At 39.1% G+C, this 25,116-nt stretch overlaps 1 protein-coding gene and 1 long non-coding RNA gene across 11 annotated transcripts in view; one reads left to right on the top strand and one right to left on the bottom strand.

Annotated features, from left to right (window-relative positions):
• patz1 (POZ/BTB and AT hook containing zinc finger 1) overlaps positions 1 to 25,116 on the top strand; it is a 749,193-nt gene that overhangs the window by 718,096 nt on the left and 5,981 nt on the right. For 4 of the 9 annotated variants that reach the window (XR_011356212.1, XR_011356213.1, XR_011356211.1 and 1 more), the window contains exons 4-5: positions 12,583 to 12,765; positions 15,119 to 15,587. Coding sequence is in view for 5 of the 9 variants with exons in the window: in XM_069933093.1 (XP_069789194.1) it covers positions 12,583 to 12,765; positions 15,119 to 15,587 (652 nt within the window). In the remaining 4 variants the exon portion in view is untranslated. Of the gene's footprint in view, positions 1 to 8,388; positions 10,134 to 12,582; positions 12,766 to 15,118; positions 15,588 to 18,983; positions 19,011 to 22,546; positions 22,579 to 25,116 lie in introns of those variants that run through there. The other 5 variants (XR_011356210.1, XM_069933092.1, XM_069933091.1 and 2 more) reach the window with 4 other exon arrangements.
• Positions 7,185 to 17,768, bottom strand: LOC138761263 (uncharacterized). Of its 2 annotated transcripts, none has more exons than XR_011356223.1 (3): positions 17,634 to 17,768; positions 11,198 to 11,308; positions 7,185 to 7,578 (listed from the first exon to the last, which is right to left on the bottom strand). It is a non-coding gene; the product is annotated as an uncharacterized lncRNA (long non-coding RNA). The 2 variants fall into 2 exon arrangements; XR_011356221.1 differs by having other exon boundaries at positions 7,185 to 7,575.

Below are 25,116 nucleotides of genomic sequence, written 5' to 3'. Positions count from 1 at the left end.
CAAAAAAGCAGTCTGAAGTTTTTTTAATTCTTCACAAGATGCATCCACACGTGTCTTAACCATATTTAATTATACCAGCATTAATTTGAACCATTTCATTCATTTGAAATGTCAACAAATCCATTCCAGGTTTTATAACAGCTTGAATAACTGCATTCATTTGCATACACTGTGATTCGCATATACTTTGATTGTGATTCGGTAAATCTCAGCTGTGTTCTCTCTGACATGGTGGCAGAACAAGGTAACTGCAGCTCCTGCTGCAATTCAACAGAAGGCATTTTAAAAGTTTTACTGCGGGTCTGGACTCCCAGCGACAGCATCCCGACTTCTTCAGGGAGTCGTCGCTGGTCTCCCCCCTCATCTTGTTGTTTTCTCATCAATTCATGAAAAATAAAAAACAGATTGTAATGCTGCCTGATGCATTTCCTTTTCAGCCTCCACAGGCGATCTTTGGGATTTAGGCAATGAAGAAATTGAGCCTGGGGCTGTTTCAAGTCATCTAGGCCCCAGATCTTCAACACTTCAAAAATGTATCTTCCTTTGGACTTGAGATTTAGTCTTTTTACCATTAGTGGCCATAATAATTCCTTAATACTTTAAACTAAAATTTAAAAAGTTTAAACTTGGAAACAAAGGGTTAAAAACGGGTATTTAAAAGTCTGGCCAGAGAGGTCGAGATTGCACGTCTAGACTCTACGCCATCTTGCCACGCCCCTCTCTCATTTGTTCTTGAAAACATTTTTTATCTCTATACTGTCCATCTATTTTACCTTCTATTCCTCTGTGCAGAGCTTGGTCTTCTTCCTCTTCTTCTGTGTCTACACTTGTGTTTGTGTCTTCTGCTTCTCTTCCTTGTATATGTGTCTCTTCTGACTTTCTTGTTGAGCTGCTTGCCTCAGTTTGTTGGGTGTTTTTTTGCATAGCTTCTTGTTGTTGGTACTCTTCTTCTGGGCTAGTTATCTTTTGGGCCTTCTGTTGCTGTTTTTCTTTCTTATCACTCCCTTTCCTATTGCTTTCTTTTTTCCAGCTGAGAACCCTGATGTCGGGTATCGCTCAGCTGGTCGCACTGTTAGTTCGCTCCTCAGCTGGGTCCCCCTCCCGTCAATGTTTTCTTTTTCCTTAGTGTGCGCGCTTCTGTTTGGCTCAGAGAGCCATTTTTGCAGTCCAGCAGTCGGGAAGTCGCGACTCTGCAGGGTCGTCACCAACCTTGGGGAGCGGGCTCTTTTCTCCACGACGGCTCCCTGCTTCTTCATGAAGGTAAGGCCTTCTCCTTTCTCTTCTAGCATCTTTTCTTTTTTTCCCGTTGTTTTTACTTTTTCCTTCTTGGATGCCATTTTCTTTCTTTTCTCCACAACTTTATCTTTTATTTGTTGTGTTTTGTGTTTCTTGAACTTTGTATTTTCTTCTTTATTTCTTCTTTTCTGGAGAGGGCTAGTATTCTCCTATCGGCCACTACTCCCATCACGTGACTCCCTACCTTTGCTATATAAAGGACACTGTTTGACCTGTTGAGTTTCTCCAGTTTTGTGTTTTTACTTCAACCATGGTGTCTGCAGATTTTTGTGTTTTACCACTGAAAGACAAAGGTTGAGGAAGACATTTGTTGAGACTGGCTCTGCATTGTTTGGATTTAGCCCTTTTATAGATATCACAATTATGGCATTTGTATTATAATCTTTTACTTACCTGCTGCATTGCAAAAATTTGAATCCAATATCTAATTAGTGTGTCCCTTATAGATTTCCACCATCTTGCAGGGAGGGTAGCCCAGCAAATAATTGAGGGATTTATCATGGTCACTATTTAGGCTTCAGAAAGCTATCATATTTTGCAATCTTTATGTTTATACTGTTTGAATTTGATTGCTATGGAGGTTCATCCTACAATTGGTGTTGCTGATATTATGGGGCTTTCCTAGATCCTTTCCTGAACCACACAACTCAAGGTAATGAGGGATATTGCTGGGCAATCTTTTTGGGCACCTGGTGTTGGCTTTTCGATGTGGAATAGCTTGAAGAGTGTCACTGTGGTACTGTGTTTTCCCCTATCCTGTGGCTTCTGAGTGAAATTCCAGTGGAACTGGATCTTGCTTGTTGAATCTGATGATGTGTTTTCTTAAGAAATGAGCATAAACCAGAGGAACACTGGAGATGTTACTTCCAGTGTGTGGAGTATTATAATCAATTATCTATACAGTATTATAGTCAATTTTATAGCGAACCGTGTAAAGGAGCACTGAATATCACACGGTTGGGCAGTGAATTATTGGAGTAAACTAGTATTGATTAATTGAGGCATTGCAGAGATAAGGTAGTTCTGAATGTTGTACATGCTTCTGTTCCATCTTAGCATATACCTTATATAACCAAGAGGGAGTAGATCAATTTTCAACTGGTGTGACTGCTGTCATAGTGGGTGGTACAAAAATGTAATTATTATTTATTTGTTCATTAAAAACAGCTAAAAAAAATTTTTAATCATCTATACAATATTTCTTCCCTGTACCCAGAAGTAATGAAAATGTTGATCTTTTAGACTAATTTAGCTCAAGTTAAGAAAAAGATACATTTGGTCTGTTTAGGCAATGCATTGAATCAGTTGGTCTACTTAAAATTTCTCTCCATATGTGTTGAAACATGTTTAATGTTTTGAGTGTCTATTTATTAAATACGTTGTAATATTTTATATTGAAGGCCTAACTGAAATCTTGCACCAGTCTTGGTGCTCGGTTTAGTGCAATCTTGGATATATCTAGAGTTAGTTTTAATGCAAAGTCAAACCATTTGTCGATTTAGTTGGAATATATTGAAACATTAACTACAGTGGGCACACTTGACAGGCTGAATTAGAATTTATTGTCATGAACAAGTCATGAAATTCAGTGTTATGTGGCAGCGTCACAGTGCAAACATTCATATTATAACCATCTGACGACAAAAGTATAAAAAATAAAAATAATAATGCACGAAAAGTAAGGCAGTGTCTTTGGTTCATTGATTATTCAGCAATCTGATGGTAGCGGGAAAGAAGCTGTCCTTATGCCGTTGTGTGCTCATCTTTAGGCTCCTTTTTCTTTTTCCTGATGGTAGCAGAGTAAAGAGGGCATGACCTGGATGGTGGAGGTCTTTGAGGGTAGAGGCTGCTTTTTTAAGATACCGCCTCATGTAGACATCCTCGATGGAGTGAAATCTGCTGCCTGTGATGTTGTAGGCCAAGTTAACAACCCTCTGGAGTTCATTCTTGTCCAAGAGTTGGCATCTCCATTCCAGGCAGTGATGCAACCAGCCAGAATGCTCTCCATCGTATACCTACAGAGGTTTACGAGAGTCTACGGTAACATACTGTATCTCCTCAGACACCTCACAAAGTATAGCCACTGGCGAGCCTTCTTGGTAATTACATCAACGTGGAGGCTCGAGGACATCCTCTGAGATGTTAACACCCAGGAATTTTGAAGTTCTTGACCCCCCCCTCCACGACTGAGCCATTGATGTGGACTGGGTCATGTTCCTCTGACTTCCTCCTGAAGTCCACAATTATCTCCTTCATTTTGAAATTGAGTGGAAGGTTGTTGTCATTACACCATTCATGGAGCTGATCTATCTCTCTCCTGTACGCTTCCTCATTGCCATTTGTGATTCTGCCGATACTGTGGTGTCATTGGTGAGTGGATGCTCCAATGACAATTTGAGACGATAAGGCTGTTGCCACTTATTAAAACGTGATTTTGGTCCAGATTTCCCATTATATTTTCATCTGATCATGAAGTTTCTTATCATTGATTTTGTAATCACTGCTGGTCTTTCAGTGCTAAGTGAAAACACAGAAATGCTGGAGGCAGCTCTCGCATTTTATTCACAATAAATTATTTGCTCAATGAAAACTATTCAAAGTCTCTTCCCTCCCTTAGTTTCCATTACTGTCCATCACTGTACATTGTTACACTCATTTCCATTCACATCAATACCACCACTGTGACATCTTGTTTCTTCTTCCACATCCCCCCCCCCCCCCCGTTGTTGGAGAGGCTTCCCCTTAGTGTCAACCTCTCCATTCCCGGTAATGGGGGTCTCGAGATTGTGGTCCCCCATAGTGCCCACACATTGCCTGCACCAAGACTCATCGTGTCCCTCAGCACATACCGTATATGCTGTTCTATATGACAATCTGCGAAACTTAAAATTTTCACCTTTTAATCAGGTCATCCTACACAAAGAGTCTAAAATTCTTCCTTTGACGATGAAGTCGCAACACCACCACCCCATCTTCCTGCCAGCTCCGATGCAATCTTGCTTTCTCCATCGGCTACAGTACAACTCTAATTATCCAAAATCAGATTATCCAAAATCCTCAGTTATTCAAAATTTTTTGGACCCTGGAAGTAATGTTTGTTCAGCTCCAAAAATTTTACAGATAATTGAGGATTTCAGAAAAACCTGAAATACCCTCATTTATTGTGGGAAAAAAAATTGAAACCAAAATGTTGTCATTTCACCTCCGAAAATTTTTGGATAAATGAGGATATCCAAAACAATCAGAAATCACAGATTGAAAGAATTTTGGAAAAACCTCTGAGTAGAATTTTGATGGTCTTCCAGTAGTGTTGGATTTATCTTATTTTGTTCAGGTTTTTTGGTGAGAATTAAACACTATTTCATGCTTTAAAAGCCTTCCCTTGTTGGTTGCTGTTGGTTAAACACTGTTACAAGTGATTTGCTGTTGCTACTGGGCTGTTTTTTAAAAATGACCAGTTAGCTGAAAATATAATTTATCTGAAATAGGCCGGGTCCTGACTATTTCGGATAATAAGAGTTGTACTGTAATTGTGAAGTCTTAGTACTCCTCCGCGGGGTCCATCTGCCTGGTCTGTTTGCTCTATACAGGCTATAAATGAACTGTTACAGTAGCCAACAGTGGTTTATTTTAAAATATCCAAATAAAATTTAAACCTTTAAATTATAATTTGTTATTAAAATATTGTGATTTGCTTTTAATAGCATCCACTGGTCAGGCACTACGGTGGTGGGGGGGCGGGGGGTACATCTTGTTCAAATGATACTGCTCAAAACCAACATTTTAGGTGGAATTTCCTACACAATGGCAGATATGGTACTCCTGCAGCCTGGGATTTACAGCATTCCCACACTGACATTTCTGTGTGCTGAAAAACAAACCGGTTTCGGGCTGTGCGTCGTTCACTGAGTTGATGGTCTTCCAGTAGTTTTGGATATTTGACTCTGTGTGCATCTCCGGTAACAACCCGTAAATCACAGTGTCCTCTGTCATGCTGCTGTTAGGGATGAACCGTGACAAGGTCCCTTCCAGTCTTCTCTGCACACTTAGCGAATCTGCTTTCTGTAAGGAGATGGGTGACTATCTCCCCTCCACTGCAGTCATTTTGGGGATAATGTATGTTGTGGATGATGTTCCAGTTGCATAGGAAGGATCTGACTGGGAGGGTTCCCCTCATCACCAGCCAGGCCAAGTCCTGGAGCTGTCTCGTGAGCCCTGGCAATGACTGAAAGAAAGGGGTTATCATCTGGAGAACCCTGAAGGGGCAAGTTTCATCAGCAAGATACTGGAGTAGCTGATGGAAGTAAATCAGTTGTGGATATCCTGGAACAACAAATCTCTCTCTGAAAACCGACAAGTATCTTCCTGAGCGGTAACCATTTACCTTTCAAGCACCAAAGCCTGGTGAACTTTATAAATGTTAAATTCTGTGCACAGTATAAGAATTGCCTCCAACCAGTGAACTTGGAGGAATGAGAAGTGAAATTGGATTGTGAATCAAATAACTTTTCTGAACTTACACACACATTACATACATGTGCTCTTAGACTTAGAAGGGGGTTAAGTTAGGTTAGTTAAGTTAAAGGGTGATTCTGTTTTCATGTTTAAAGATAATTAAAAGCAACTTTTGTTTAAGTAACCGTTTGTCTTGATGAATATCTATTGCTGCTGAGTTTTGGGGTCCTCTGGGCTCGTAACACCATAGGGTCCTCATTTCTCAGTGCCTGCAGGACATTCTGTGCTGTCCACTGCCCGATGACTTTCTGGTCAAAAGTGTTGGTCTGGAAAAAGTTTTCCATGAAGGATAGGTGGTGTGGCAAAGTCCAGCTGACTGGGACATTGCATGGCAATGGGGCCAGGCACATCTTTTGCTACACCTGGGACAGGTAGAACCTCAGCACATGGCAGGACTTGGTACCCTTGTACTTTGGTTCCTGCATGCCTGATGCAGCCAGACACGAAAGTGGTCATTAGGATGAGAGCCATGTTGGGTATACCCTTGCCCCCATTGTCTGACAACTTGTATATGGCGACCCTTTCCATTTTGGATCTGTTTGGGGCTCCAAATGGGGGTGAGGGAGGAGGTGTGGGAGAAGGTGCAGTATTTCTTGTGGTCACAAGGGTAAGTGCCATGAGGGCAATTGGTGGGAAGAGAGGAGTGGATGAGGGAGCCACTGAGGATGTGGCTCCTGCAAAAGGCGGAGATGGGAGGAGAGGGTAAGATGTGGCCGGTGGTGGGATCACATAGTAGGTGATAGAAATAGAGGAGGATGATATGCTGGGTGTTAGGTAAGGACAAGGGGAGTCCTATCCTTGTTATGTGTGGGGCTGGAGGGGGCCAGGGAACATGTGCAGGTAATGGAGGATATATAAGTGAGGGCAGAACTGATGGTTCTTGAGACAAGGTTTTTTTTTAAGTAGGTGGACATCTTGAACGATCTTGCATGGAAGACCTCATCCTGGAAGCAGATGCAATGGGGACTTGCAAGAAAGGAATGTAATCCTTCATGGGGACTTGGTGTGAAGAGGTGTAGTTGAGGTAACTGTGTGAGATGGTGGGTTTGTAGAAGGTGTCTTTCAGGAGTTTGTCTCCTGAGATGAAGACAGAGCGATTGAGAAGGGGAAGAGTGTTGCTAGAGATGAACCAAGTGAATTTGAGGTTGGGGTGAAAGTTGGCAACAAAGTGGATAAAATCAATGAGCTCATTATGGGTGCCTCAGGCAGCCAAAGTAGTCGTCGATGTTTTGGCATTGGATCTGACAACATTAACCAACAATGAAAATAGTCTGTGCACAGAATATGCTATAATTTACCAGCAACCCTTTAGTTCGAAGATAGTTCGATTATAACTGAAATTCAAACAATTCAGACAATTTTATAGTATCCTTTGTTCACTGTTGGTCAGAGTACAATGACTGTGTCATAGTTTAGTCTAGACTAGATTGGAGTCAGTACACCAGTTGATAAGATGTGAAAGTCATCCCATGAAAATTTATTTTGCTTTAATTCTGGAGTTGAGTCTTGATAAAATGTAGCCTGACTAATACTTTCCAATGGGATGAAATAGAAGTACATTGCACATCCTGTTCCAAAAACAAAAGGCAATCTGGGCTTGTCTCCATTCTCAAATTTATGCTCTTGATACTGAAGCACGAAGAATCAAATTCTCCAAATGGGGGTTGAAATGAGCCACCTTAAACTGATCATTATGGTTTCTGTGCCTTCCTAGCCTAAAAGTCATTGAGGATTGAGGCGCATTGTTCTTGTCACTTGTAGTCCCTGCTGATACATTGAAAACATAGGTTAATAACAAAATCTATTAGCTAAGCAGTTGTGTGTCTTTTAACAATTACACAGTCATACATCTTCAGCACTGAGCATTGTTCTGCAAGATTCATTGAGGGGCACAAGTACACCTTGGCATCTAGGATTAAGGAAAATCCTAAGGCCTTCTATGTATATGTAAAGAACAGAAGGATGACCAGTGTGAAGGTAGAGCTTAATAATAAAGGAGGCGACATGCCTGGAGGCAGAGAAGGTAGGGGACGTACAAAATTAATACTTTGCTTCAGTGTTCACAATGAAGGGGGACCTTGGGCATTGTGAGGTCAGTATAGAACAAACCTATGTGCTGGAGTATGTTGAGGTTAAGAAAGAGGAAGTGCTTGACCTTCTTAAAAACATTAGGATTGATAATTCCCCAGGCCCAGATGAGATACACCCCACGTTACTACAGAAAGCGAGGGAAGAGATTGCTGGGGCATTGGCAATTATCTTTTCATCCTCCCTGGCCACAGGGGATGTACCAGAGGATTGGAAAAATTGCAAATGTGGTGCCTTTGTTTTAAGAAAGGTAATAGGGAGAATTCAGGGAATTATAGACCAATGAATCTTGTGCCAGTGGTGGGCAAACTATTGAAGAGGATTCTTAGGAACAGGATTTTTAAAAAATATTTTAATTTTGATTTTCCATGTTAAACAAGAGAGTACATCATTGGTTGGTACAGACCATGTCATTTTTATCCAGTGACTTATTTATATATGACTTCTCTCCCTCCCCTGTTCCCAACCCCCCCTAACCCTCACCCCAAGAAAAAGAAAAGATAGACGTGATACAAACAAAAAAAAAGGTCAGAAAACGAAAAGAACAAAGAGAAGAAATGAAGGCTGAATGTGGCATCAGCATTTCCCATATGTGTCCATGGAGCCATCCCCTTGTATAGGCATTTTTCTTAATCTTTTTGCTGGGGAGTGGCTACATTCGTGCTCCCATATATTCCAGATATGGTTGCCATATTCCAACAAAGGTGTGTGTCAGTTTCTAAGGTTATAGGCATTTTTTTTCCATGGGAATACAGTGTGCTTCTTGGTAGCCCATTTGCTGATAAGGAGAGGGGAGTCGGATTAGGAACAGGATTTAAGAGCATTCGGAGAAGCATGGTCTTCTCAGGGATAGTTAGCATAGCTTTGTGAGGTGTAGATCGTGTTCCACAAGCCTAATTGGGGTTTTTTGAGGAAATGACAAAAGAAATTGATGAAGCTAGGATGGTAGATCTGGTGTTTTGGACTTTAGTAAGGTATTTGACAAGGTCCCCCATGATAGACTCATTAAAGAAATCATAAGGCTTGGGATTCATGAAACCATGGCTGTGTGCATTCAGAGTTGGCTTGTCTGCGGAAAGCAGAAAGTAGTGGTGGACAGAATGTGTTCTGCCTCGGTGTCGGTGACTAGTGGAGTTCCACAGGGATCTGTTCTGTGATCTCTGCTCCTTGTGATTTTTATAAATGGCTTGGACGAGGAACTAGAGGGATGGGTCAATAAGTTTACAGATGACATATAGAAATATATAGGATTATGAAGGGTATGGATAGGATAGATGTAGGAAGGTTTTTTGAGCTAGCCGGGGAAACTAAAACGAGAGGACACAGTCTCAAGATTTGGGGGAGTAGATTTAGGACAGAGATGAGGAAAAATAGTTTTTCACAGAGAGTAGTGAATGTTTGGAATTCTCTAACCAGGGAAGTGGTTGAGGCTGTCTCATTAAACATATTTAAAATTCGGTTAGATAAATTTTTACATGATAGAGGGATTAGGGGATATGGGGAGAAGGCAGGTAGGTAGAGTTAGGTCATAAATTAGATCAGCCATGATCGTATTGAATGGCGGAGCAGGCTCGATGGGCCATTTTTGGCCTACTCCTGTTCCTATTTCCTATGTTCATATGACACAAAGTTTGGAGATGTTGTCGATAATGTAGAAGTTTGTCATAGTTTACGACAGGATTGGACAGGATAAAGAATTGGGCAGAAGGATGGCAGATAGAGTTCAAATGGATAAGTGTGAAGTGGTACATTTTGGAAGGTCAAATTTGATGGCAAAGTATATTATTAATGGCAGAATTCTTAACCTTGGAGTCCAAATCCATAATCTCTCAAGGTTGCCAAGCAGGTTGATAGGGTAGTTAAGAAGGCTTGTAGCAAGAAAATTTATCGTATTAACATGGAAATCAGATACCCATTTGGGTATGCAACGTTGAAATGCAGAAATGCATAGTTATGTCACTTTGGAGAAAATTACTTACAATTTGAGAAATAAATTATATATAGTTTTGAAAATTTGGCGCCTGTACCTAAGAATTGAGGGAATTAATACATAGATCTTTTTCGTGAGCCTTGAACTTCATTAACCTCCTTGAAATATTATAAGTTGTAAATGATTAATTCCGTGTGGTAAGGGGGAACTTGCTAAGTACTATTCTACTTTCTTACTTTTCCCTTCTTGTGTTTTATTACTTTTTCACTTTTCCTTTTTTTCTTTTCTATTCCTTTTTTTTCATTTGGGGTTAGTTTAGTGGAGGGAGGGGGTTGGGTCTTGTATCATTATGTAATAGATTGGATATTAATACTTTGTTATATTTTGACCTCATGTTATTTACATGTATGGAAACTTAAATAAAATTTTCAGAAAAAAAGGCTTATGGTATGCTGGCTTTTATTAATTGGAGGATTGAGTTCAAGAGTCCATAGATAAATACAGCACAGAAAACAGGCTATTTGGCCCTTCTAGTCTGTGCCGAAACATCATTCCACTAGTCCCACTGACCTGCACCCTTTCAGATCCTCCAGACCTCTCCCATCCATGTTTCTATCTGATTCATTCATAAAACTTAAGAATGGAGCTGCATTTATCATGTCAGATGGCAGCTCGTTCCAGACTCCCAACACTCTTCCTCACAAGAGGTAATCTTGCAGTTCCATAAAACTCTGGTTAGACCACATTTGGAATATTGTATTTGGTTCTAGTCACTTCATTACAGGAAAAATGTGAAAGTCTTGGATAGGGTGCAGAAGAGATTTACCAGAATGTTACCTGGATTGGTAACATTGTCTTATGAGGCAATGTTTTAGGACTTTTCTCTTTGGATCAAAGAAGATGAGAGGTGACTTAATAGAAGTCTACAAGATTATGAGAGATACAGATAGGGTGGACAGCCAGCACTTTTTTGCCTGGTGGGGGCAACAGTAACAAATACCAGAAGACATTTGTAAAAGGTGAGGGGAGGAAAGTTTAGGGGAGTCATCAGGGGTAAGTTTTTTTAAACACAAAGTACTGGATGTCTGGAATGCATTGCCAAGGTGGTTGAGGCTGGTACAATAGGGACTTTGAAAAGACTCTTAGTCAAATGAATGCAAGAAAAATAGAGGGTTATGGGTGTGAGTATGTATTGGTTGACACATCATCACTGACTGACATGTATCAGCATGTTTTATGTTCTGTGAGACTAATGATTATAGTTATTCGGCATTCTCTGTGGTTTGACCCAAAACTGTGATGGTTTCTTCCACACACACACACACACACTGCCCCCCCACCACCACCCTCAGCAGATTGTCCTTTCACCTTTGTTAACTTCCTCTGCTTTGTTCACTTCCTCTGCTTTGTTCCTCCAGATGGCTTGTTGTTCCAGCTGCCTGTTGATCGTTGATGGCTGTTTATTGGACTGTCTAACATCTAAAGAAGTATTTTTGAGTAGATATTTTTAACTTTAAAGACTAATTACTCTATTTTGGAAATGCACATTATTATCCACTATTATTTCATGACAGCCTTCAATACTTACAATTGTACAACAGTCCAATTTAGAGATTTCCATAGATGGATCTCTTCCACGTGATTTAATTTAGAGAATCAACTCTGCAACATACACTTCTGCCCAAATACACCCATATGACCGATTAACTTTCTTATTTCGTACGTCTTTGGAATGTGGGAGGAAACCAGAGCACCCGGAGGAAACCCACATTGACACAAACAGCTCTGATCACTGGTGCTGTAATTGTGCTGCGCTAACTATGCCAGTATATTGTTTCAACTGCAGCATTCCCACTCAGCCACCAAGTAGACTGCTGCAGTCGAGCTAAGTCTGAAAGATTTGTTTTCCATTGCGCAAATTCCAGTTGAATGTATGTTCAAGTACTTGGTATGAAGACCAGCCCTGTTCCCTGTAGTTGCTTGTTAAAGTTCTGTATCTGAATTCATCCTGTGATGTCAGCTAAGCCAGCCTTTTCAGATGATCAAATTGGTGCCTCCAGCTCACGGGTGTAAAGGATTGATGTATTTTTGGGACCACATGACTTTAGCATTAATTTCTCTCCATCGTGTCTCATTATTCTAACCGATAGCCCAGATAAATCTAAGGTTTGCATCAGCACTGCTTCACATCAAGGTTCAGTTCAATTTCTATACACCATTCTGTTACAAGTTTGATGGATTGGAGTAATGCTCAGTGCAGCTTTAAGATTGAAAGTAAAGACATTTTGATGATGTTTTAAGAAAATATAGTTTTAAAACTATTGTACTAAATGTTAGTTGCCAAAATGACAATTTGGAATTGCAAAAGTATTAGGAATGGGCCTCACACTGGTGGTAACATTGCTTGAACCTGCTTAAGAACAAGGGAATTACAAAGCATTTAAGTGTAATGATGTAGGTATATTTTTATTCAAATAAAATGCCCTGATACCAATGTGTTATATAAAACTATGACAAAGTTGCTGAATTTGCCCCACCAGACTGAAGGAAAATGCTCAATATCAAATATCACATGTGCATGGAGAAAATGGCTGACGTGAAAAAAAAATGTATTGAACATAAAGTAACCTAACGAGAGAAGGAATCTTTTGATCTTGGAATTCAGGAATATTTTAACCTTGGACGTTCAGAAGGCTGGGATGCTGAGGTTTCATCTGATGGAGTGACAGAATCTCTTCTGTCTTTTTCCTCAGGTTTTTCTACTGCTTCCTACTTAAGGGTCCATATTAAAACCCACCATGGTGTCCCTCTTCCCACCTCACACACTTCTGATCCTTGTGACAGGCGGTGCAAGCCCCAGACTCAGATCATGATTCACAAGCAGACGCAGAGCGGGGAGATGGCTTTTCACTTTGACAGAACACGCTCGTTACAAGGCAAGCAAACTGCCATGATTCATTGTATTGTATCAGCAGAACTGTGCAGAAATCGTTATATGACACATCCTATTGTAAATCCTAATTTTACTTGATGTGGAATAAGTGTTTGACTAAGGAGATGATGTTATCAATGGTTATATTAATAACTGAACATCTTCCTCTCTGTTGTGACAAAAGTACAGATGTGTACCCATGAATTCTTTAGTTGCTCATCGTATTGCTTTTTTTTGGAAGAGAGCATACAGGGAGATATTCAATAAAATGACTAACTTTAGCAAGGTATGTGATAGAACAAATGGACAATCATTGCTATCTGAACTCTGATCAGAATTCAGAAATTGTTGAAAGAATGTAAACAAAAACGTAAAAATTCAGGTACTGGAAAATGAAATAAACAAAATGCTGAAAATGCAGGGGAAATCTTTGGTTCTGAAGAAAGAAAAAACACTATTTGTGTTTCAGGTCGGATACCCTTCAGATGGGAATAGTGAAAAAACAAGATTAAAGTTGCAGAGGGATGAGAGAGGGATGGACAAGGCAAAGGCAATACCTTTGGTAGTGTGAAACTACCTACTCGATAGATTTAAGATTGAAAGAAGATGGGCCTTGTAAAGATTCTAAAATGCAATTCTGAGTTGAAGCAGAGCACTGGAGCCAAAGGAGAAGGTTGGAAATGTTCATCAGATCAGGCAGTATATCTGAAGAGAGAAGAAAAAAGTTGAATAAATGTTTTGATGGATTGTCTTGCAGCAGAATATAAAATAGTTCTTTAGTACATTATTGGTCATCCACTAAAACAAATCAAAGCATAATCTAAATTCTCTTCCTGTGAACAATTTAAAAAAAACCCAAGTGTCATTGCTGAGTTATGATTACCGTTTCAATATCTTTTGGATTTTAGGTTCTTGATGTTTATAATTATGTATTCACTTTCAATTATATGCCACTCTGATGCACTAATTTATTATGAAGGCATGTGAAAAATGACATCCTCAGTGACCAACTTTCTTCAGACATTTTCATGATCTTTGTGGTCCTGTGAGTTGAGGCAGGAGGAAAACGTACCTGTTTTGTTAGAGAGAATCAAACATTTTAAACCTCGTATGGCACCCAGAGAGAATATTTGGCAGACGACTAGCTGGCTTTTGTGTCAAAGGAATGTAATAGTTTGTCGAACAGGAGAGTAATAGGCACGAGAGAACAGACGAAACAGAGTCTTAGATGAAATGGCCCTGTGTTGGTGGCCATAGTGGGTTTAAAAATAGTACACTAACTGAGTTAATCATCAATGTCGGAGGTGGAAGGGTTTCCTGAGAATGCATTCAACTGTTCATTGGCTACCATAGACTGTAAATTCAAGCTAGCAGGATTTCAAAATAGTTATGCAGTTTTAGAAGGAAATCAACTACAGGGACTTGAAAATTCATTTTAAAAATGCTAAATTATAAAAACATACATTTTAGAAACTTTGTATAAATGCTTTATATCATGTCTGTCATTCAGACCCAGAAGTGAGTTCTAATATTTCATTAAGAAGTGAAATGTTTGTCAGATGATTTCTGTTCACTATTGCTGATGAACTTATTTCATTAGATTCAATTCTCAGTATTAAAAATCAGTTTTATTATTTTCAAGTTGAGTTGCATCAGGTCAGGATGAAGACAGCTATCAGCATTGTTTTGTCTCCTCAAAAAAAGCTTCCTCCGATATATTAGTATCAATCCTTCATTCACACATTTATTAATAAGTGAATTTTATTATAAACACTGTACAAATCTGGGACCAGATTTCAAAAAGATATCTATTCATTCTCTTGTTTAAACTGTTTTGAAAAATAGCTTTAAATTTTACTATTTGCATTTCTCAAGTTGTGAGAGAATATAGGAAACACATTCCCACCTTGTAGAGTCTAAGATGCTTTACTAATGGCACAGAGTAGATGTGAGTGAATGTCCGCTCAACTTTGTCTTCTGCTTTGTTCTGAATCCAGTCACTTGGCCATCACTATAACTGCTTATCACTTTTCAGAGTGTTGGATTGATTGGCAAGTGGACGGGGGATATTTGTTTGAGTTCTAATCCTCTAACACAAAAGCTAGAAAGTTATTATTGCATTGTTTTAGATCCTTCAAGCAAATCCAAATCTTTGACTTCCTTCACTTGATTTCAATGCTGGTTGTTGAAGGGTCCATTGAGAAATAAATGCTGAAAAGAACATCTTTCAGTTTCTAATTACGTCAGAACATTGAGCCATTATGTTGGTGCATGACGGTGAGCATGGTTATTTGATTCGTTTTTTAATTTCCTACCATGATGAGCTGTAACATCTTAGTCTTCTTGTGTTTCTGCAGATGGTGAGGTGGATGGGCTGAAGTGTCAGCATCAGGACTCACAGGACAATTCCGACTCCTTTGGCGACCTCTCAGATATCAGTGACCTTAAGTCTCCTCTGAAACATGACCAGGATGAATCCTTTCAATGTGACCTCAACAATGGGAAAGTTAAAATAGAGACCAACGCTGAACTATATGCAGAACCGAAGAAGTACGCCTGCCCAGACTGCGGTTCTGTGTTTAAATCCAAGTCCTACCTGAATAAGCATATGCTGAAGGCCCATGTCAAACCCAGTGAGGGACCGCTGAATGACTTGTCTACCAGCCTAAGCTCACCCTTCTCTCCCCATCAGAACATGTCTCTTTTGGAGTCGTTTGGATTTCAGATTGTTCAGAATGCTTTTGGCTCAACTTTAGCTGATCCTGATCCTGATCCTGGTACAGATCAAGAAGCCAAGCAGAGCACTGAGAACCCTGCTGACCAAAAGTGAGATCTTGTTCAGGAACAGCTGCTCAAAATTCAAAACATTGTCAGGGTTGAGAGGCAGTGATGAGAACAACCACATTTTTTTTTAAAAAAAAGACATCCAAAATAAAACAATGCGGGTTGGTGTGGGTTTGAAAAGCTGACAGTAACTTGTGGGTGGCGTGGTCTGTGTCATCATGACCATCAGATATTATGTACTCTCGGGCATTCCCTGAGGCAAATGATGATTCCTTGTACAGTAGGGTATCAGTTGTCCCAATCTTGGATGCAGCAGATGCATTTGTACCACATTCAATATGTGAGACAGGTGTTGGCTCCTGCAGCTGAATTTTTACATTTGTCTGCTTCTAATCAGATAGTTATAGTGTCAGCTAGCAAATGTCTGTCCAATGAAAACGAGCAATTTAACATTCTAAAAAATAGACAATAATGTTGTTTTTAAATTCAAAAATGGCATTACGGAATAAATTAGATAACCGGTGTTTAACATCATTTTAGTAATAATTAGCGATTATTTTTAAATGTAATTGTAACTTCAAATCCCAGAAGGAGTTTCACTCATCTAAGCCATTGATTCTTGTTGGGTGCCCACTTTTCAAAGACTGAGTTGCACAGCAAACAGAATTACTTGAGTGTTGTAGTTGATAGAAAATGAAAGTTGGAGTCAGCCATGAATTAGCCTGTATTGTGATGACGGTCTATTACAAGTCTTTACACCGCTTCAGGGAGCATTTTTTAGAGAGGGTTTTAAAAAAAAAAACAAGTTAATGTTTCACTTCTGATAAAAGGTCATTGTTCTGAAACATTAACATTTCTTTTCTGTCTTTGGATGCTGTCTTACCCAGTGAGTGTTTCAAGCATGTTCTGTTTTTATATCAGATTTATAACATCTGTAGTATTTTACTTTTTGGACAGTCTATTACAGTTCCTTTGTATTTAAAAAAGAAACTTCTTAGAAGGCCAGAAATCTCTGGCAGGATTTCAACTGATGCCACATGTGTTTGTGCAGATATCCAATTTGGGATTTGTGATGAGTTGTGGAAAATATATTTCGATAATTTCAGAAGAGTAAATATTTGTACACATTTACCAGCACGTTGACCCAATAACAAACCAAAACTCTACAGGCGTGCTTAACCACAGAGTATCTTGTCAGGTTTCAAAATTAAAGGTATTTGCAGTCATTAACAGCTGGTGCAGAGAACACTTTGTTTTGGCCAGCATGCTACAACAATTAAAGGTCAAGACTTAAAAATTTAATCTTTTTTTTTTTAAAAGGCATGTCAGTGCATTTTTTTCACTGAAGCTTTTTAACACACAAACGTTCTTTGATCTAAGTCTGCCTTTTAATGAAACTGGTTTAAGCTACCCGAGGCTTCCTCCTTGTATCATTTTCCTGTGCATTTTAACCTCTCTTATGATCTCTTTTGATACCAGAAACCATCAGGTTGCTAGTCCCTTCTTCAGAGTAGCAAATAACTATGCATCCAATAGGATTAAAGTATTCTGTTGGAAACATATTTACATAATTGGTTAAAAAATCTGTGAGTTGAAACTATAGTTTTTTTGTCCAGTTTATGGACGCCTGAAATTTGGTTATGAAACCTTTGAAATATGTAGAATAAAAATAGGAGAGAGGGCAAAAAGGCCATTAAACAATAGTCAAGTATTCAGGACAATTGTATCAGACTTTCACTTTGTAAATAATAGGGCAAATGGAGCTCCAGGTGTTTGGCAATGGAGTGAAATTGAGCTCAATGATTAATTGTGCTTTGGTAAGAAAAAGGATAAAGAAACTGAAAATAATTGATGCCTGTATTCTGAATCTCATGCAATGTGTCTTCAGCCATGGGGTGCATCAAAAAGCAGTGTATAAACTGAGAAGCACCTGTTTGAGTGTAGCAGAACTAAGTGGTGCTCTGTAAAGAAATGGCTATTACTCAGTAGGTGATTAAAATTAGGTGTTTACTTGCTAACATGATACGATATGTTCTCTTTACAATAGAATGATAGCAAATGGCACTAACATTGCAAACTTGGCCTCACCTTAAAATTAAGCTGCAACCTGAATTCTTTGGTCATGGGGCTCATTCTAATATCCAGATTGACGATTCCAGTCAGATGATGTCCATTTAAGTCATGGAATTACTTGTCTGTTGGGTTTGGATTGGTGGATGACTATTTGGGGATGAAAAGGAAGAAGGTAAAGATAAAGGTTCCATTACTGTCACATAATACTATTTAGAATGTTACTAACCTGAAATTCTTTAACTTTGTCTACCATAAGGAAGACTAGAGAGTCACCATTTTGTCCAGGGCCCCTCACAGAAATGTTGATTACTAGCTTTGTGTGAATGCTGTTTCTTTTCGGCTGATTGTGTAGCTTTGAAGCTGACAGTTACAGTGAATGCTGCAGCATCTGAAATACATTAAGGTGGTGAATCAATCTTGAGAGAATTGGTGGGAGGGGGGAAAATAGGGATGAAAGTGGTCATTTAAGGATTTTTTTAAATATTTCAAAAACATAGTTTATAAAATCTGGAATTAAAAAATTCACTTCAGCTGTCTTTCACTCACCAGAACCATGTCTAAAGTTGATTGGGCAGAGGGGGTCATAGAGATTCCAAATGAGTTTTGATGTGGGAAACTACTTGTATATTTAAAGAAATCCAGGCCCAAATGTAGTTCCTTGATCTGACAGCAGATATGATTGAATCTGGATCTTATCCTTTTCATTAGATTCTGAGATTTATTTAGATGGGACAAAAGTTCTTTTTTTCATTAGTACTTTCCCATTTAAATCAATATTATAGATACTTTAGTAATATGTGATTATTTATCCTGTTTTGTCATCTTGTTTTTTTTTCTAAAAGATTTTTTTTGAGCTTTTGTACTGGGGAATTTTCTCCTTGGTTGACTCATGAGTTTGCAACACTTCCTCAGGTTTGATCTGGCATGTACACCACAATGTGTTTCAAATCTAACCTTTTTGTCTTTTCAGCTGCCCTTCCAACTTTTCTCAAGTAAAACTAACATATTGTGACCAGCAGACACTTAGCAGGAATTAATTGGAGATGTTATCAAATTATTTTTTGGTTAACAACTCCATGCCCTTCAGAGAAAGTCCATCGTGCAATTCATCTGTATTAAAACCATATCTGGGAGATAAAAGAGAAGGGTGTACATTGCTGATTCATTCCCTTACTTGGCTTTTTGTTTAAGTCTCTAAAGTTTAAGAGTCATCCTTTATTTGTCACTGGATTAAAAATATTTTGAGAAACCCAGAAATAGATTCCCAATAAATATCCTGTTTAGAATAAGATTTACTTGGTCTGTTTATATTTCAAAGACTAATTTATTGTTTATTTACATTATTTTTTTCATGTTACCACCAAGTTCGAATGAGACCTGTTCAATTTCAAGGTTTGAAACTTGTTAATTAATTAGTAGTCTCGTTGCTGCCTGCTGGTATTTTCAGTGAGATAAATGACTTCACAGGACCTCCGATTACTTTTTCAGTGGCTGGTGCTGTTGAGTATGAGGGAAATAAGATGAACTTTTTTTTTGCCCAATCAGAGATAAATACACTACTGTTGCTTGGACTCTTAGAGAGATGCAGTGCAGGAATAGCCTCTTCACTCACAGAGACTATGCCCATTCATTTACATTAAATGACACTAATTTATTTGTATTCTCCCCACATTTTCATCAACTTCCCCTGTATTCTACCAGCACACTAGGGGGCAATTTATATTGGCCAGGTAATATTACAAACCCACACATCTTTGGGACATGGGAGGAAACCAGATCAGCCGGAGGAAAGGCATGGAAAATGCACCAGCTCCACACAGACAGCGCCCAAGGTCAGAATTGAACCTTGGTTTCCAGTGCTGTGAGATAGGGGCTTTACCAGCTACACTACATGGGTCACCTTTTATCCCAATTGTCCTGAAGTTAATTTGCTTGGGTAGCCACAAGATTAATTTTGTGCGTTTTCCTCAACCCAGTTAAGATGTTGTCACTCATTGTCGAGGTTACTGCAAAAAAAGATTTTGGAGGTGGCTGTGCTTTGCAAAGCTCAGTGCCTTCTTGAGCAGAAGGAAAAACATCACTGAGTGGATAAATCATTAACCTTTATAAAAGTAGCAAACAGAAATGTGCAAGGGGTCTTGATTAAGAATTTGATGGGAGAGAATGAAAAGCAAGTTTTAACAAAAGGTCGTCAGTCCAAAGCATTAACTTGGTTACTCTTTCCACATATGCTGTCTGATTTACTGAGTGTTTGCAGCATTTTCTGTTTTTAATTTTTTAGCTTTTGATTATTTCATTGGATTCCTTTTTGTCAAAGGAGGTACTTGGTTAACAAAAACTAATGATTTACAGGTGCAAAGCTTTTGAGTGAAAGGAATCGAGTTTCTCAGAAATAGTGACATGTTTGGGACTAACAGAAAATACTTGTTTTGCCTTTGACAAACCAACAGTGTCATTGTGCTGTTCTCTAGATATTAATGATTAATATAAGCTCTGATTTGGTGTTTTTAGACTTCTACTTAAGTTTAACTCAAACAAAGGAAAGGTATCAAGCCCAGTGGCAATGGGAGACAATAATTAAGTGTTAGCTGGTAATTTGAAGGTTCCTTATTAATTATAAACACTGACTCACAGGCAGAGTTAGAACCATAGAACAATGGTTCTCAACCTTTTTCTTTCCACTCACACACCACTTTAAGAAATCCCTGTGCCATCGGTTCTCTGTGATTAGTAAGGGATGGCTTAAGGTGGGATGTGAGTGGGAAGAGGTTGAGAATCACTGCTCTGGACCCAATTGTTACTGAAATATTTTGCTTGAGAAAAATTGTCATTTGGAGTTATGAAACTGCGCGCATAGCGAGTCAATTAGGTACGATTAAAACAGTGATTTTCAAACTTTTTCTTTCCACCCACATACTTACATAAGCTATCCCTTACTAATCACAGAGCACCTATGGAATAGGGAATACTTAAAGTGGTATGTGAGTGGAAAGAAAAAGGTTGAGAACCATTGCCATGGAACATTACAGCACAGAAAAAGGCCACTTCGGCACAGAACCATTTTTTTTTGGCCTACTCCTACTGACCTGCACCCTGTCCATTGCCCTCCATACCTCTCCCATCCATGTTCCTGTCCAATATTAAAATTGAGCCCACATTCACCACTTCGACTGGCAGCTTGTTTCACACTCCCACTTTTCTCTGTGTGAAGAAGTTCATCCTCATGTTCCCTCTAAACCTTTTCCCTTTCACTCTTAACCCAGGTCCTCTGGTTTGAATTCCTTAAAATGTTACAAATTGAGCATCTGTAATGACAGAACATATGAGGAGGGATCATGAAGTGTCATGAAGAAGTTTAGGAGTTTGATTTTGCTCAGGTAGTTGCCTTAGATGAGCAAAGTATTAGACTTGTACAGATTTTTTTTCCCCCAGAACAAATGCCTGTATTAAAAATACACAGGAAATACTGGAGGTAACAGGTCTTATAGCACCCATAGGGGATAAAGATATACTGTATAACTGATGTTTTGGCCCCAAGCCTTTTTACAAGATAACTTTACCTTCTATGGACACTGTGAGACTTGCTGAATACCTCCAGCATTTCTGTGTGTTTTTCACACCATCTGTCGTGTTTCACTCAATGTCCTGTATGTTGCATGTTGAAGGTCTTATCACATTTTGGAGTTTATTTTTATTTTGTATAAGGACTTTGCAATCAGTATTTTAATTTCTGATTTTTGCATTCAATTTATTTTGCTTTTTTTTAAAGTAAAAGTACATCATTTCTGTTGCACTTGCAGTTCTGTGCTTTAGACTAAAACATAGTGAGCAAGTTATAAGAGTTTATCAGATGAGTTTGATCCTAATCTTTGCCGAGTTAGCTGGCCTCAGGTAGGAACTTAGTAAAAGTGGCAACAGCTTCATCTCTCCTGGATGAAAGCAAAGATAACATTAAATAAAACAATTTTAAAAAATAAAATAAAATAAAATCAGACCCGAGGAATATTTTAAACTTTAAAAATTCCTACAGTTTCTGAATGCAACTTCCCTCATATAACAGTTTCTTGGACACTAGCACATAATGACATTGTTCTCTTAGAAATCATGATTTGAATAGAAGGGAAACCTGAAATTTTGATTGTTTAGTTTGGGTTTGCAAAATGAAATCTGTAGCAGCGAAGCAGGTTATTGGTCCCATGAGTCTGTGGCAATGTGTAGGCTGCACATGAGTATGCCCATGATTTGCCCTTCATCCAATCCAACAATAGAAACTATTTCTTCCCCATAGCTATATAACTTTCTCTGAAATATTTTTGTGCTGTTTCCCTCAACAGTTAATTTGGTAGCAAGTTCCACATGTTGGGTAAAGGGGGTTCTCCTGACTGAATTCAAATGTTGACATTTACTGACATGTAGAAAGACTTTCTGCACATAAAATAAATACTGTATCAAACACAAAAAACTTAAAGGCTGCTGTGTGGGATTTTAATTTTTAAATAACCAGGAGGCCTGTCTCTCCAGCCTTTTCTCCAGATTTTGGCACTGTCCTTGTACTTTTTGAAACTTCAACACATCACTTCAATGTCATCGTAGATAGGGGTCTGACCTCTGAGTCAATGAGATGTGTTTTAAAGAGGCTTTGTGAAAATGAAAGCCTTGCCGACTCTCTTGAGTTTCCAATATTAATTATTTGGTGTTTTCTTTTTAAAAGCTGTGGCTAAATACATGCTCCAGTTATGCAGTGAGGCTCTGATACTGCAACCATGGTTCTTTCATTGGTTAAGATGTCATTTGTTGCTATGTGAAGCTATATAAAACAGGTAGTAGGTTGTTCTCTGTTTGATCTCAGCCTGATCTGTACAGAGTTCAACTATCTCAAAAGAAGAAGCAGTATAAATGTTAAAATCATCTTATTTTCTTGAATCCAGGAAGGAAGAAAATCAGATTTGTGTTATTGCAGGTGCGTAACTGTGGATTAATACACCCTTGGAAGTGATATCCATGTAGTTGATCAACTCCCTCTGTTGACTTGATTGTGAAAGCCTCTGTTGACTTGATTGTGAAGAATAACCACGAATGAAGTCCATCTTCCAATATTGAAAGAAGTTGTGGTTTTGGGTAGGGGTTAAGAGTGGTCAAGAAGATTTTGTGGAAAAAATGCTGAAATATTCAGCAGGTTAGCAACATTGTAAAAGAACAAGTTAACTTTTCACAGTATTGACTATTGATCTCCTTTAGTACTGACTGTGCACAAACAAAAACAGAAAATGTTGGAAATGCTCAGCTGGTCATGCTGCCATCAATGGGAAAAGAAATGGATGCTGGAGTACTTCCACCATTTTATGATTTTCTTCTGGATTTCCACATTGCATTTTTTAAATTTCATTGACGAGCTGAGCATTTCCACAATCTTTTTATATCAGCTATTTGGCTCATCTATTCTGCATCTCCTGTGCCTCCCATTTAGCATTAAAACATTTGCAGAAAATTCATGTAATGTCACAGCCAACTGCAGGGTTGGCTTGTTTACAGTGAAACCAGGAGTAAAAGTCCCTTGAACAAACTAAAGTAGTATAAAGAATCCTGACCAAAATATTGCCTAATCAGTTCTCCCCATAACCTGCTGAGTTCCTCCAGCTTCTCATTCTTTGCTGAAGGTTAGTTATCTGCAGTTTTTGTTTCTCTGTTAATGTCCCTTGCTCTGCAGCACCATCTAGTGCCTGTCTGCAAACAGGAAGCCGGTGCATAGACACAAAGGGCAAAAGAGGTGTGAGGACTGAGTTCTCGTGTGCAAGGACACTGAGGTCTCCAAATGCCAGTTCCTTTCAATCTCTCGCTATTTTGTTTCATAAATTTTTTGTCACGTTATTAAAGGGCTTGTGGCAGTCCATGTTAAATGGTACCTATTGTTTTCCTTTTATTTTGCTTGATACAATGGAGACATTTGAGACTGCAGGGTGCTAGAATATGGAGCAAAAAAAAATCCAAACTGCTGGAAGAACTGAGCAGACCAGTCCTGAAGCACAGTTTCCTCCATGGATGCTGCCTGACCACTGAATTACACCAGCAGTTTGTTTTTCACTTACTCCGTGATGTTATTAAGTTCTAAGGTCACTATTACGCTGCATTTTCCTTAATCTGGAAAATGGCTCATTGACCTTTTCTTTCTCCTTTCTCAAATTGTTTTTAAAATTGGTTCTTCGTGTATCATCTGGGCCTTCTCGTCTGCTTTCAGAATTTTCTGCCTCTCCCTGTTCTCCTTTTCAGACGTGATCTAAATATTTCATGATTGTGAATATCTATCTGCCCAACATCTGTCTCCTCTCTCAGCTGGAAGGGGAGCAAATATCACAGAAGTGAAGAATTTCATTCTTGTCACCAATGTGGTAAATTACTTCCAGCACTTTCACTAAGGCCTTGACCATCTTAAAGGATGGCGGCAGGTCTTTGATATTCCGTGGGGCCTACTGAGTGGTTTATAAAGGTTCAGCATGACTTTGTATTCATAAAAAAACCAGGATCCTATTTGTTTCCCAGCTACCTTCGAAGTTCTGTGCATAATTATCCCAGGGTCCTGTGTTCCAGCTCACATTGATGATACTTTCCACCAAAATGTGTCACTGCACACTTGCATTAAATTGTCCATTTTGTTCGTATGTGCTCTTCTGATCTCTTTTGCCATTCATTCATTATTTGCTCCAATTCCAATTTTTTTAAATGATTTGCTGACTTTGAAATTATGCTGTGAATTCGTGTGCAGATCATTAATATAAGTTGGCTGTAATCTTGTGTCCAGGTGAATTTCTCATTTTACTCTACTGGTGAGTGTTGTAACTTACTAGTTTGAAGTTCAACTGCCATGGGACACACAAAAGAAATGATGGTTAGAGTAGCAGTTTCATTTATTAAGCCTTGACTTTTCTGCCTGAAGCTACATTCTTTTGCTGTGTATAGGAATACTAATCCTCTTGTCAATGTTAGCTGTCTTTAACCTGCTGGTTTTGTGCATTCTGAAGGAGGCTACTTCCCTCCTCCCCATCTGTGGTCCTTCTGTCCAACAACTGGATTTCTTGGGAAAACAAAGTGAATGCAAGTTATAGCTCAGGGAATTTACTGGTGGAACTGACCCTGGCTAAATACTGATTCAGAGCTTGACCTGAAATATCAGCCATCCGTTTGCATCCACAGAATCTTCCTGACTCTCTGAATTACTCCAGCAGTTATTTTGCCCCAGGTTCCTGCAGATACAGTCTGGTGTCTCCATCTGGCTGAATACTCACCCCTGCTTCTATTGACAGGTTAGGGTTATATCTGCCAGCTTTCTGCTGTTCTGTTCCCCTCACTCCTCAGTCTAGCTGGGTTCCTATCCATTCCAATAATGACTAGCAAGAATATTGTTCTCCATTGGTACCAACTGGCTGGGACCTCATTCCCCTCTGGGCCTGGCTGCCTGGGCCCTTGTTCCCCTCTGGGCCCTGCAGGCTGGGACCTCGTTCCC

The sequence above is a fragment of the Narcine bancroftii genome, chromosome 4, assembly GCF_036971445.1.
Source record: "Narcine bancroftii isolate sNarBan1 chromosome 4, sNarBan1.hap1, whole genome shotgun sequence".
NCBI classification, from domain to species: domain Eukaryota; kingdom Metazoa; phylum Chordata; class Chondrichthyes; order Torpediniformes; family Narcinidae; genus Narcine; species Narcine bancroftii.
This window is presented reverse-complemented; position numbering and strand designations above follow the sequence as displayed.